Raw genomic sequence first — 13,189 nt, forward strand, 5'->3', positions numbered from 1 at the left:
AGTCCACCAAGTGTTCAAATTTGTCAGAATGGGTAATGTTTGTCACTACTAAGCAATAAAATTCACAGACATATTTGATATTCCTACAAAAATACTACACCCAGAGAAGAATAGATAGAAAGAAACCCCAGAGATAGGGTCTTTCCACTGAAAGGTTTTGAATTGAAAGCAGTATCTGCAAAAAATTTTTGTAACTGGTGGGTGGAGTCACGCCAATATATCACCCGTGTTCTATTTACATCCACAGTCAATGGCTCCAGATGATCATGTCCAAAGCCTTTTGTCTTCTCATCAAAACAGATACATAAACGTATTGACTAACTCACTGATGCTCTGTATGCCTAGAATACCATCTCCCCTCTCCTCCTGTCCTGTCTTCCTTCTCTCTCCCGTATTTCTGACAACTAGGTTTTCATCTCTTGCAGAAATAAAGTTTGGCAGATATATCTTTAGCGGGACTGAGCCCTAAGTTCAGCTGAAGTTCTCTCCACTAACAGTAATACCCTGATGCATTGCAATGCCACGTTTCTAATAGTATTAAAAAAGAAACGTGTCCCAGGGTGACATTATGATACTTGTATCCCCAGCCGACTGTTGTATGTGCGCTGTAAGTTGAGTTCAGTGCCTTTAAGACTGGTTCTGAGGGTGAAGCAGGGAAAGAAGGAGCGCACAGTTTGTTTTGAAACAGCGTGCACTCATCTGTGTGCCTCCTCCAGTGTGTTCGGAGGAAGCTCAGACAGACTGGCACAGAGATCTGCTTTGCTCTTAGTTGGTTTGGCTAGCTGAGGCAGAGAAGTTTCCTGGACTGGTTTCTTTTCTTTTTCTTGGGACTGTTTAGACCCGCTCTGGACTGAAAGACCCAGGGGAGTTCCGAGAGCTGGCACCAGTGTCCCACCAGGCCTGGGCCTCCGCAGGGGTTGATAAGGGACTGAGTGAGTTGAGCTACACCCACGGCAAGGACTTTCCAATTTGCCATCTCGCTCCAGAACGAGAGGTTTTATCAGGGGTTCTCTCCCAAATTTCCCCTAAACCAGGAGAAAATGTTAAAAGTACATCCTCAAAAACAAAAAAAACCGTGGTCATTTCCAAAAATCTCTGATTCTCAACGCCTTCTTTAGCTTTGTGGTAGCGATATTTACATATGTAAAGCACACAATCCTCCCTGACTATTTGTAAACAGTGTCTTGTCATGTTACAGAAATATAAAAAGATTAGAGTGAATCTGCTTTCAAACTCAATACCTGCCTGGGTAATAATACTATGTCAGCCAGAAAAGGAGAGGGAAAAAAAGTTACTGTCTTAAGAAGGCAGTTTTAAATAGCATTTACTTGTAGGGAGGACATGCAACTGAAGAGGAAGAAAATAACGGTGGAAAAGTATGAGAAAAAATAGACGAGACAAAGGTAAGCACGAAGAAAGTACAAGCCAATATCATCTCTAAAAGCTAAGAAATAAAGAAAGCTGTGAATCCTGAGTAGCACAATGGATTATACAACATATATTACACAGGTTGTTCACACCTCTTCAAAATATTCTCTCATATGAAAATACTGCAAACAGGGAGCAACAATTTTAAACAAAAAACAGAGGAAAATTTATCTCTACATCTATGGAAACAAGGGGAATATCAAATGAAATTATCTCATCATCAGAATATTCACCCAAGTAATAGACACAAGAGGTTGCCCAATCCCACTTTAGGCAGTTAAAAAGATCATATATGCTTTTTTTTTTTCTCTATCCAGGTATTTGAATAATGAAATAAATCATGAGCCCTGCAGGCTGCTGTCTTCAGCTTCTAAAAATTAAGTCCAGGCTTACTAACTAATACAGCTATATTCTACAAAATGTACTTTTACTTTTCAAGTAAGATTTAAATTCGGTCAAGAAAGACCTAATTTTTCAAGTCAATGCCCTTTTCTTTGTCTACATATAAGTTGCCCACGTTTTGAAGAAATGGACATTTTTTCAAGCACTCTGACTTCTGGGTACAGCTGCAGTGCTCATTGTCAACTTGCTCCAGCAGTAGCCCAAAACTAGCCAGAGTAATTGGTATCATGTAGGTATCTCCAAGGAGCTTGGAAGCTACCTGCCTGTTCTACAGAGTATCCCCTACAGCTGCTGACATATTTTATTTTGGTTAGTACTAACTTACAGTACTAGTTCAGCTCTTAAACAACCCATTTACAAAGGATTTATAATCCAACCAGTGTTACTGGTAACAAGCGTTGACTCTGCAAATAAAAAGTACGAAACAAAAGCATTCAAAAAAAAAGTATTTTGGACTTCCCAAATGCTCAGCATCAGTTTTAACTCTCCTCTCCTCATGACAACAGGAAAAAAAAAAATCCACGGTATCTCACTTCAATCCTGTGCTCCCAGCGCTAAATCCAAACCAGTGTTCTGCTCCCTCCTGAAACACCTTATGTGTCTTCTAAACCTAACCACTGCAGTTCATATACAATATTCAGTTATTCTTTCTTCTTGCATAGAAAGATGTTACATTGGTTTTGATGGAAACAGTACTCCTGCTAACATTTTTTCCACATTACTGGAACACTGAATACTTTTCTGTAATGTTTTATATTTACTTGTGCATTATTTTTGAGTCTGATGTTGGAACTCTCTTTAAATCTTACTGTGCCTAGATGCAGATCACTGAACAGCAACTAGTCACGTCACTTTTGGAAAACTTCCACTTTTGTTACAGTGCCCCTCTACCTACCATATAAACATTTATTTTAGAACTGAATGCATATGGCTAAAAACAATGAAATAAAATTCTTCTAGTTACTGAGATAAAGCTGAGCATTATTTATTACTAAAATATCAGAACAGCTTCAACAAAACAAAACATTATTGGATATTATATACCTTTTTTGATATAAACATAAACAAGGGAAAGCAATACATGTTGGAAATAACAAATGTGAAATTCCATGACATATAACTGAACCAACTCCTTGCTACTTCCTCTAATTTGACCAGCATATTTCATTCAAAACAAACTTGCCTACTAAATGAGCAAAAGTAATTTGGGGAAAAAAATTGATTATGAAGGAAATAAAGTGACCATATAGCTTTCCATCAAAAAAGCCTATCTTTTCTTCTCATACCAGTTGTTACCGTAAAAAAAAAGATCTGTTTTTCCTTAGCCTTTCTAGTTCTTTGAATCAAAAGAAAATTAAGCTAAGCAGGACTATCCTCATGCTTAGCAAATACAGCATTATACAGGAGATGGAGATTAAAGACAGCAATAGGTCCTGTCCATCAAGTCAGCAACTGTCTTGGTTTAGACAAAACCCATGACAGCAACTGAGGGTAAGATGCTTTCAGAGGCACTTTGGAATTTAATCAGGCACTTAAAAGTGTTTGGACTTTCACATTTAAAAAATTTAAAAGACACAGAAAGCAGGGACACAAAACAGTCTTTGTCTACCTGCAAACACTGGAATTCATAGATTTTATGAAGCCAAAAGAAAACCAAAGCAAGCTTCTGACTAGTTTTATACCTGATACTTAAGATCCTGTAGATTATCATCCACCAAATTTCAGTCTACCAGGGCTGTTAGACCAAATTTCAGTCTACTAAGAGCTGCATGGAATGGGAACATTCCCAGGGGCTGATAATTCAAAGATGCTGAAGTAGACATGCAACATACAGATAGGCTTCCCAAACTCTTAACTTGTTACGCAAGAGCACACAATGAAATGTGTCTGGGGCATGACTAAGCCACCCATCCCTCTTGATCACAGTTTACAATAACACCATTTTTTATTCAGGAAACATGACTACCTTCAGGCTTTTGAAAACATAAAATGGACAAAGAGATACAGTACCATTACTGAGATTACTAAACTCAGAAATTTACAAACATCTACACTTAGCCTAGAAAAACTCTTCCCTATATAGGAAGAACATAAACAGGAAACTGGCAGAACCAGGAGTACAGAGGTAAACATTTTCTGCCTTCTTGATACAAAGTTTACTATTCTGGAAATACTGTCCCGGAAGTTGGAACCCAAATAAGGATTCAATGGTATACTCTTTTAACGGAGTACTTGAAGATTTTTTTCAACAGGTATAAACTTAATGAACAAGTTTTTACTTTAAATAAATTCCTCAACTATTTCAAAATTAATAGTTTTATTTGGAAAAAAATGCTATTTCGAAACTGCAAATCAGGCAGAAGAAATGAATCCCAGGTCACAGAGTTCCTCTACAACTATTTTACTTACTCATCTTGGATCTGTTTCTACTTGCAACATTCTTATGGCTTATTAAAGGACTAAAATTCAGACTAAAATAAGAATTACTGTTACAAAAAGCAACGATTACTAACTGCCATGAAAATAAACTGGCTTGTGTGTAATTTATGGACAGCAAGGAATGTCCAAGCAGGGAATGCTAAAACATTGAACATGAGGTCTGGGTGCTCACTTTGCTTCTCCATCCCAAAGAATACAAATCAAGAAAAACTGCAAGCATTTCTCAACTAATAGTCTAACTCCACAGAGGAATCTGTCCTGGGAAATAGAAGAGATATATGAAATAACTATAAACCACAGAGGCACATTTTAAGATGCAAAGTTAAGGTCTTGGGAGTTGCACAATTTTACATTAATGAAGACCCTTCACATTTCCTCCTAGATACCATTCTGGTTACCAATGCTTCTCAATCACTTCCTCTTTTCCTAAAAAATTCTTGTAAGAGAAAAAACTGTTTTAAATTGCTTGGATCCAACATTCCTGCTATCAGCTGACAGAATTCCAACACAGGTGGAAAAGTAAATTGTGCGATAAAACATGGATTCTGTAGGTTTTCCTGAAAGTACAAAAATCTTTGCTTCAGAAATACCAAGCAGTGTCCATCATCCACTGCTTCATTTACTTAAAATTGCCATGACAAAGAGTATCAGTATCTTTCCTTAAAGAAAGACATTTCCTGCAGACCAAGTAAACCCATAACAGGTAAGGAAAAGAGAAACCTGAGAGCCAAGAGGGAAACAGCAGGTCATTCCATTGGTTTCTTTTCTTAAACATGAACTACCTTTAATTAAAGAAGGATCGACTTACACAACTGACAGAAGTACAGGTGTATTGACTTTAGGTACACGACCAGACTGGTTATCATGGGAAAGGAAGGTTATACTGTAGTCAAATTCATACACAGGCTCTGCCATTTTGTCTGTACCTAGTTCAGAACATTATAACAGAATAAAATGATGCAGCTTAGAGAACCAATTTATTTCTGCAAGTACCATTTCTGGTACTAACAAAAGAGAAATTGAGATTCTCCAAGAAACAAACTGTTCTTGCTCAGTAATCCTTAACTCGTATTACCTCAAAAACATCCCCTGAGTTAGGTATCCAGCTTTCAAATTCCACGTGTTTAACAGGAACTTCTCTTACCCTGCACAGCTCCTTGAAAGCACTACTGAATTGAAGGCTAAATCTAGTCTAAGCATACACTCCCAAACATTCCCATGCAGTCAGAAAAAGAGTGAAAGACGGTATGTTTTCATATTCTGGGGACTAAAACCGCTGCTGAATCTTATCAGACTAACTATCAATTGTACACCAAACAGAAAGACTTAATTCAGTCCTTTGAATAGACACGAAAAAAAAAAAAAAAAAGGAAAATCAAAATTATATACCCTAACGTAGCAGTTTGGAAACAAACTTTTACCTGGCAATGCTGTACTTGGATGTTCTTACCGTGATTACATCATTGATACTACAATTTTCTCATACTCTGTAACTCCAGTCACCAAGGAAAAGCATGGCCTGAATTCTACAGACTCAAAACTATGCCACCAGTGAGCAAGAAGATATACTCACACCTCATCAAGGAAAAAACAATCACCACCATACATTTTTTAAAAGAATATTGGCAGGATATACGTGGGTAGCTGCAGCAGCCAAACTTGACCTATATCCACAACAGAATTAAGATGATGCTTGCAAAAATAAAGAACAGTGTAACCTGATTCACACTCATAGTCACACCTTGATAGATCCGGGTACATTCTGGACCAAGGCCATTGAAGCACAAAAACAAGTGTAAAATTCTCATTATATACAGGGAAAATCTGTGTCCTCATACAATTCAATCCATGAAGTCCAAGAAAGTGACCCTCAACTACACTGTCTGGAACAGTATGTGGTGTGAGGAAGACATGAAGTGTCCTGAAACATCCAAGTCTTAACAGACAGTATAAACAGCAATTACCCACTAAGACCAGACAGCTTACTTTTTTTTTTTGAAATTCCAACTTCATGAACTTCTCAGCGGAACAGGTTGCACTTACTCCAACTTCACTGGAAAACATAATCTTGCTATATAAATACCATATTCAGCACCCAGAGTCCGTATGAACCCGGATTGTTTCTGGTCTCAAACGCCTAAAATACACTATCAAAATAAACACACCACATGTTGCTGCTCGCATTTAACAGAAAAAAATTCAGACCCAACACATCCTGGTCCAAGGCAATGCATGAACAAAAATATGGGAGCAAGACCTTGCCAAATCCATCGGATATTTTTCCACAAATACCTGTATTTGGTTGCAGGGAAAAAAGTACTGTGCCACACAGATGAGTAGGGAAATCTGCACCTCCTCAAATACAGGCCCTAGGGACCTTGGAAAGGTTAAGCCTCGTTTTCTCCCTAAGGAACAGGACAGCAAGAACAAGAACAACTAAAAAAAATGCCACAGATTAAACTAAATGCGACACTAGAGTGGGAGTATCTGGACCACGCAGTAACCTCACCTCCTGAATACGCCTGCGAGCTCTCTGGAGCACCTCCTCGTACCCCTTCTGTCGCAGCTCACTCAAGCTCTCGTAATACTCTTCGGGGTCGTCGGTCTCGGTGAAGAGCACCTGCGAAAGGATCTTCCAGCCACAGGTATCCAAGCTGTGAACCAAGTAAACTTGCAGCTCGTAGCAGAGGGCGTCCATCTCCTGCTCGGATAGTTCCGGCGCTCCGAAGAGCACCGTCCACATGCCCGAGGGCTCCTCAGGGAAGGCAGGCAGGTAGGGCTCCAGCTCCGAGTTCACCGAGCACAGCTGCTGGTGCACGGCCCGCAAGTCTTGGAAGGAGAAGAGGCCGGCCCAGCTGCACTCCTCCCCTGCCGGCTCCGCGTCGGGAGCGCCCAACTCGCTCGCCCGCGGCGGCGAGGGCGGCAGCGACAGCGCGGCGGCCACGTCCTCCTTCCCCAGCTCCAGCACTTCGATCTCCTCGGCGGCACCTGCCGCCTCCGGGCCGCGCGGCGGCCTCCGGGCCGGGCTGCCCTTGGCGCGCAGCGGGCTCTTGGGCAGCGCCTCGGCCCGGGGATGGGCGCAGCTCCGGGGCGGCCCCGGGTCCCTGCGTACCGCGGGGCCGCCCGCCTTGGGGACGGCTCCGGCCTCGGCGCCGCCGCGGCGCAACTCACGGGAGCCGCTGCGCTGGCGCTGCGCCGTGCGGTTGTGGCAGGTGATGGCGAACTTGCCCTCGATCTCGTTCCAGGCCACGATGAAGGCGAACTTGTGCTTCTCCCGCTCCTGGAAGGCGTGCGGCCTGACGGCCACCCAGTCGGCCTCCAGCGTCTCCTCCAGGGCGAAGGCGGACATGGCGCTGCGCGACTCCGCACACGGGCACACGCCGCCCGCCCTCCGCTCTCCCGTCCCGTCAGCTGCTCAGCAGCCCCGCACCGCCTTACCGCCCACCACCAGCCATCTTAGCGGCCGGGGTACGAGGGGGAGGGTGCGCTGCTTCCCCACCGGAGCGACGAGAGAGGAAAGGCGGACGGGAATCGCCTCCTCCCGCTCCCCGCGCGGGTCCCGCCGGTCACCAACGCGGACAATGCGCGGCGCCCCCGCTTAGGCACCGCGCGCACGTCACGTGGGGCGGGATCTGTTTACAAGCGGCGGCGCTGCGGCAACTCCGCGTCGGCCCCGCCCCCCGCGCTGCCTGCGGCAGCCCCGCCCCCCGCGACGCCTTTTCCCATTGGCGGAGGGAGGCGGGCGGAGCCTCGCGCCCCGGCCGCGCCGCGGAGCCGCCACGCTCGCTCTCCCTCGGTGGGCGTGGCAGGCAGAGGCCCCGCCCCGCCCCTCGCAGCCCCAGGGCGGCCGTTCGGGCGCCCCCGCACTGCGCCGTGCGGAGGAGCCGCTAGGGGGCGGTGCAGAGGGAGCTGTGTGGGGGCGGTGTGAGGGAGGCGGCGTGGGGCGGGTATGGCTCGGTGGCTGTTGTGCGTGTCAGTTCTGGCTGGGGATTGAAGCAATATAGTTAAAAAATTAGCTGTCAGGAGCGCCTAGCGGCAGGCCGTGCAGCGGCGGTTTGCACTCCTGGTTAGTCTGCAAAAGAGTGCAGCTTCTGTGACGAGTCCTGGCGACAAGGGCATGTTCCGAAATTGCTGTCCTGAGGCAGTTGCGTACTTTATAACTGAAGGAGACTGCGCTGAGACCTGGCCTTTTGTGCTCACACTGGCCAGCCCTTGGGATTTTTCAGTGTCTGCAGTGCTTTCCTAGGTTGCCAATTTTATTGCGAAACACGTAGGTTTCAGTGAGGTTGGACAGACAACTCCCAAAAGTCTGAAAGGAATGATCAATCCCCTGTAATTCTGCGCTCAAGGGAAGCTCTTTCCTGGTGCCCTTTGGGATATCCCATTTCTCCTCGTGTACAAATGAACAAAAATACTTATTACTAAGGCCCAAAATATTTGCATCAAAAATAAGGTTCGTAGACAATATGCATTGGCCGATATGATGGGCTGACCTTGGCTGGATGCCACTTTATCAGTCCCCCTTTTCAGCTTTTCTCTCCCCTGAAAAAAAGGAGAAAAAGTGGGGTGGAAAACTACCCGTAGGTTGAGATAAGGTAGTTTACTGAAAGCAAAGCAAAAGGTTGCGTGCAAGCTAAGAAGAAAGACGGATTTTATTCTCTGTTTTCCAGCAGCAACTGATGCCTGGCCATTTCCTGGGAAGCCGGGCTTTAGCACACATACATGTTGCATCTACTGTTTTCCCTCACATCAGGACAACACCAGACTTCAGAAATCCCATCATATGTTAGCACTATTAATTATTAGTATTAAACAGCTCACTGTAGGGATGAACAAGGACTGTATCCACATAATAAAACGATCCACATCAATCATGGGCAGAGAAAGGGAGGTGTATTCCCTCATCATCTCCATAAGATAGCTCTGCCAGCATGGCAAAGCCATCAATGTAAGGGCAAAGCACAGAGTCATTGTTTTAACATGTCCCCAGACTTCGCAAAATAAAGCAATAAGCCGCTGACAAAGTTAGTGTCCTGCAGGGGAGCTTGCTACTTAATAACCACTATAAAACTGTCATTGTCTTCTCGCTGTGGTGGCTTGACCTTGGCTGGATGCCAGGCAGCCACCAACTACTTTATCATTCCTCTTCCTCAGCTGGACAGTGGACAAAGAGGAAGATGGAAGACAATTTCTGGGTTGAAAGTGTTTTACTAAAGCAGGAGCAAAAGGTTGCATGCATACAAGCTAAGGAAAAAGGCCAAGATTTTATTCACTACGTCACATCAGCAAGTGATGTCAGGCCACTTCCTGGGAAACAGGACTTCAGCACAGCTAGTCATTGCTCTGTGAGGCAAGCATGAATAACAGATGCCTCCTTCTTTTGCTAGCTTTTATATATTTTATGTTTTATGATATTTATATATCATATGGTATGAAATACCACATGGGTCTGTTTGGGTCAGCTGGCTTATTTGTGTCCCCTTCCCAGGCTTTTCTCACTCCCAGCCTATTGATGGGGGGGCAGAAAGTTGGGAAGATGGTGCTGGTGCTGTGCCAGTGCAGTACAGCAGGAGCCAAACACTGACGTGTTCTCAGGATGTGTGTAGCTACCAGTGCAAAGCACAGCTCTGTGAGGGCTGGTGTAAGGAAAATTGACTTCATCTCAGCTGGACCAAATACAGCCCATTGGTGATAATTGTTATCCTGCTCCAAATTGGAGGAAGCACTGAGGAAATTTTAAAAAAAATCATTAGAATTTGCCAGTACAGCCAGAGTGAGTCACAACCTTTTTCTAAAGGTTTTTACTGTATTGATTAGCATCCTGTCTTTGGAAGCTGAAGTATTTGAGAAGGGCCTCTGGCAGTCCATACATTCTCTGGACATTACCCAAGCAACATTGTATGTGCAAGAGAATGGAGGTAACGTCTGAAAGTCTTGGCTGTTACAAAAAAGGAAGAAATTATAGCTCAGCATCCAAAAGATGTACCATGTCTCTGTTCTTAAGGTTAAGGGTGACATATTCTGTAGATCTTAGATTGCAGCATTCTTTCCTATTACTGTAAGTGGAGACATCAGATCAAAGCACCTGTGAAATTATGTAAAAAAGATTTGATTATACCCCATCCAAAAGTGGCCAAGCAAGCAAGGAAAGAATACCTTGGTAGAGAAAATGCAGTATCTTTCAGTTAAGTTTTCAGGGTGGTGGTAGAGTCTCACACTGTGGAGACATTCAAAATTCACCTGGATGTGTTGCTTGTCACCTGCTGTATGTGACACTGCCTTGGCAGGGTGAGGGTTTGCCTAGATGATCTCCAGAAGTCTCTAACTATTCTGTAATTATGTTATTCTATTAAACAAAATCTTTGGAGAGGAATGTAATCAGCAGGCCATTTTTGTCTTTTTAATGTGTGAAAGAGAAAATAGTGAAGATGCAGCAATATATATCTCTCCCTACATCTCCAGGCTTAAGAAAATTTAACACGGATTGAATATTTTTCATCAGACAAAGGATGAAAGTCCTGGTGTTTCAAGTACACTAGTGTAGAAGCTGAGGTCTTGTAGATGTTCTCAGACTGCAGAGGGGAAAACTGGTATGATTTACAGCATGAACTAGGTAAACCTAACATTTAGGAGCTGGCTGAAAACTAGTCCGAAATCATTTGGCTACAATCAAATTTCTGATAGCCCTCTTTTCAGGCACAGAAAAGCCATACTATCAGCTCTCACAAGCTGTCATACCTTGGTAAAATTGCACCTGTAGCAATGTATCTGAATAACTTAGACCATTCCCTGTACCAGCCAAACTGCTTGTAGATAAGAAGCCACCTGCAGTCTTGTTTTTCAGAGTTCTCAGGAATTTGTCAAGGCTACTGGAACAACAACAGGTCTAAAATAAGGACAAAGAGCTTTGAGAAACTGTCTACAAAAAATGCAGAACTTAGATAGAGGACACACAACATGATGATGGACACTTGACCAATTAGGTGCCCTGAAAGATGTGTGCCTGCCTTATGGACAAGTGACTTAGCCAATTGAGAGATACCTATACACATGTACAGTAGTGCTAAAAACTTTAACAGTGGTTTAATGTAAACAATAAATCAGCTTCTGTTGGAATCGCATTGATTCGTGTGTACAGTAGCCCATTTCTCCCCTGCATATACCCCTACAGAAAGGGATCTGCAAGGAAATAGCAACCTTTTTAAATTGCATTATCAGTAAATATTGAGTAGCCTTCATAGTAGCTTCTGTATTGGGGGACATTCATAAAAATACAGAATTGTCTTTTCAGATGTTAGTGAATTGTTTTCAAGGGTGGTTAAAGGAAATACATCACTGGTTGTTCCTGGATAAACCAGCAAAAAATTAAAATTGCATTTTAAAAGACCTTGATTGCCTGCTCTTTTTGGTGGGGTGTACTGGACCATTCATCTCTAAAAAGAAGTGGGTTAGGTAGCAACTCAGTCCACCTGAGTTGTTGATTCACATGCCTTAAAAAGATGACAAGTTTGCAGCAACTGAGAGAACTACTGGCAAGTGCCTCTGAAAAAAACTCAAATCTTTCTGGAGAGAAGGGACCTGCTACCATGCTGCTTCTGGGGGCATGACACTTCAGCACTTGGGGATCCTGCCTTTATCATGGAAACTGCACACCTGAGAGGCCTGGTTACCTTACCAAGAGGACTGTTGGAAGTAGCATAAATCTGGCTTATTATGTTTATAGATACACAGCCTGGGTTTTGGTTTTGGAGGGGAGCACAGAGGTGGCTTCTGTGAGAAGCTGCCAGAAGCTTCCACCATGTCCAGCAGAACCAATTCCTGATGGCTCTGAGGATGGACATGCTGCTGGACAAGCCTGGGACAATTAGAGATGTTGGTAATGCCTCTGTGATAACAGATTTGAGAAGAAAGAAAAACAAAGTTGGGCATGAGCAGGTTTTTTCCTAACCAGAGAAGAGGAGGAGGTGAGAACATGTGAGAGAAACAACATGGAGATGCCAATGTCAGTGGAGAAGGAGGGCAGGACCTGCTCCAGGCCCCAGAGCCAAGATTCCTCTGCAGGCCATGGTGAGACCATGGGGAAGCAGCTGTGCCCCTGCAGCCCCTGGGGGTCCATGGGGGATGCAGAGATCCACCCACAGCCTCTGGGGATCCACGGGATGCAGAGATCCACCCACAGCCCCTGGGGGAGGTGCCCATGCTGGAGCAGGAGGATGCCTGGAGGAGGAGGCTGTGGTCCTGTGGAAGACTCGATGGAGAGAGGGGGCCCTGCTTCCAGGCTGGAACAGCCTGTCCTTGGAGGATGCACCCCGTGGAAGAGTGACCCAGGCTGCAGCAATTTTGAGAGGACTGCTGCTGGTGAGATTGGAACCACGCTGGGGAAGTTCACAGAGAACTGTCTCCCATGGGAGGGACCCCGTGGTCTCACAGGGGAAGGACTCCTCTCCCTGAGCAGGGGAGGAAAACCTCGGGTGATGAACTGACCAAAACCCCCACACCCTGTCTCCCTGTGCTGTTGGTTGGAAGGAGGGAGGGGTTTGGGGGGAAAGGTGTTCTTTAAGGGCTTATTTTTACTTCTCATTATCGTCCTTGATTTTGTTAGCAAGAAGTTCACTTTGTATCTCTAAGGTGAGCCTGTTTTGCCCTTGGAGTGTTTTCTTCTGGTCCTTATCTCAACTCATGAACTCTTTTTAAAATTTTTCTCTCTCATCTGCCTAGCTGTGGCAGGGGAGGGTGGGCAAGCAGCTCTCCTGGGTGCCTGGCATTCGGCCAGTGTCAAACCATGACAGAGGGCCACAGGAGTCCTGTCGCTAGTGACCTGAAATGCAAAGTTTGGAATTCAACTGATGTCCTATTTCTTTGTAAGAAGTGGGTCAAGTGCCAGAACTTTTAAGGCAAGGAGTACTTTAAATCATTGCTG

The 13,189-nt window shown here is 44.3% G+C and overlaps 1 protein-coding gene across 1 annotated transcript in view; it reads right to left on the reverse strand.

The window, feature by feature from the left end:
- The window catches only part of JMY (junction mediating and regulatory protein, p53 cofactor), a 62,978-nt gene extending 55,125 nt beyond the window's left edge, over positions 1-7,853 (reverse strand). The window contains exon 1 of the mRNA XM_066181250.1: positions 6,779-7,853. Within this exon, the coding sequence (XP_066037347.1) occupies positions 6,779-7,618 (840 nt within the window). The 5' untranslated portion in view covers positions 7,619-7,853. The remainder of the gene's footprint in view (positions 1-6,778) is intronic.
- Between the last annotated feature and the right edge of the window lie 5,336 nt (positions 7,854-13,189).

The sequence above is a fragment of the Chamaea fasciata genome, unplaced genomic scaffold (assembly GCF_029207755.1).
Source record: "Chamaea fasciata isolate MVZ Bird 193981 ecotype frontalis unplaced genomic scaffold, bChaFas1.0.hap1 SCAF_4, whole genome shotgun sequence".
NCBI lineage: Eukaryota > Metazoa > Chordata > Aves > Passeriformes > Sylviidae > Chamaea > Chamaea fasciata.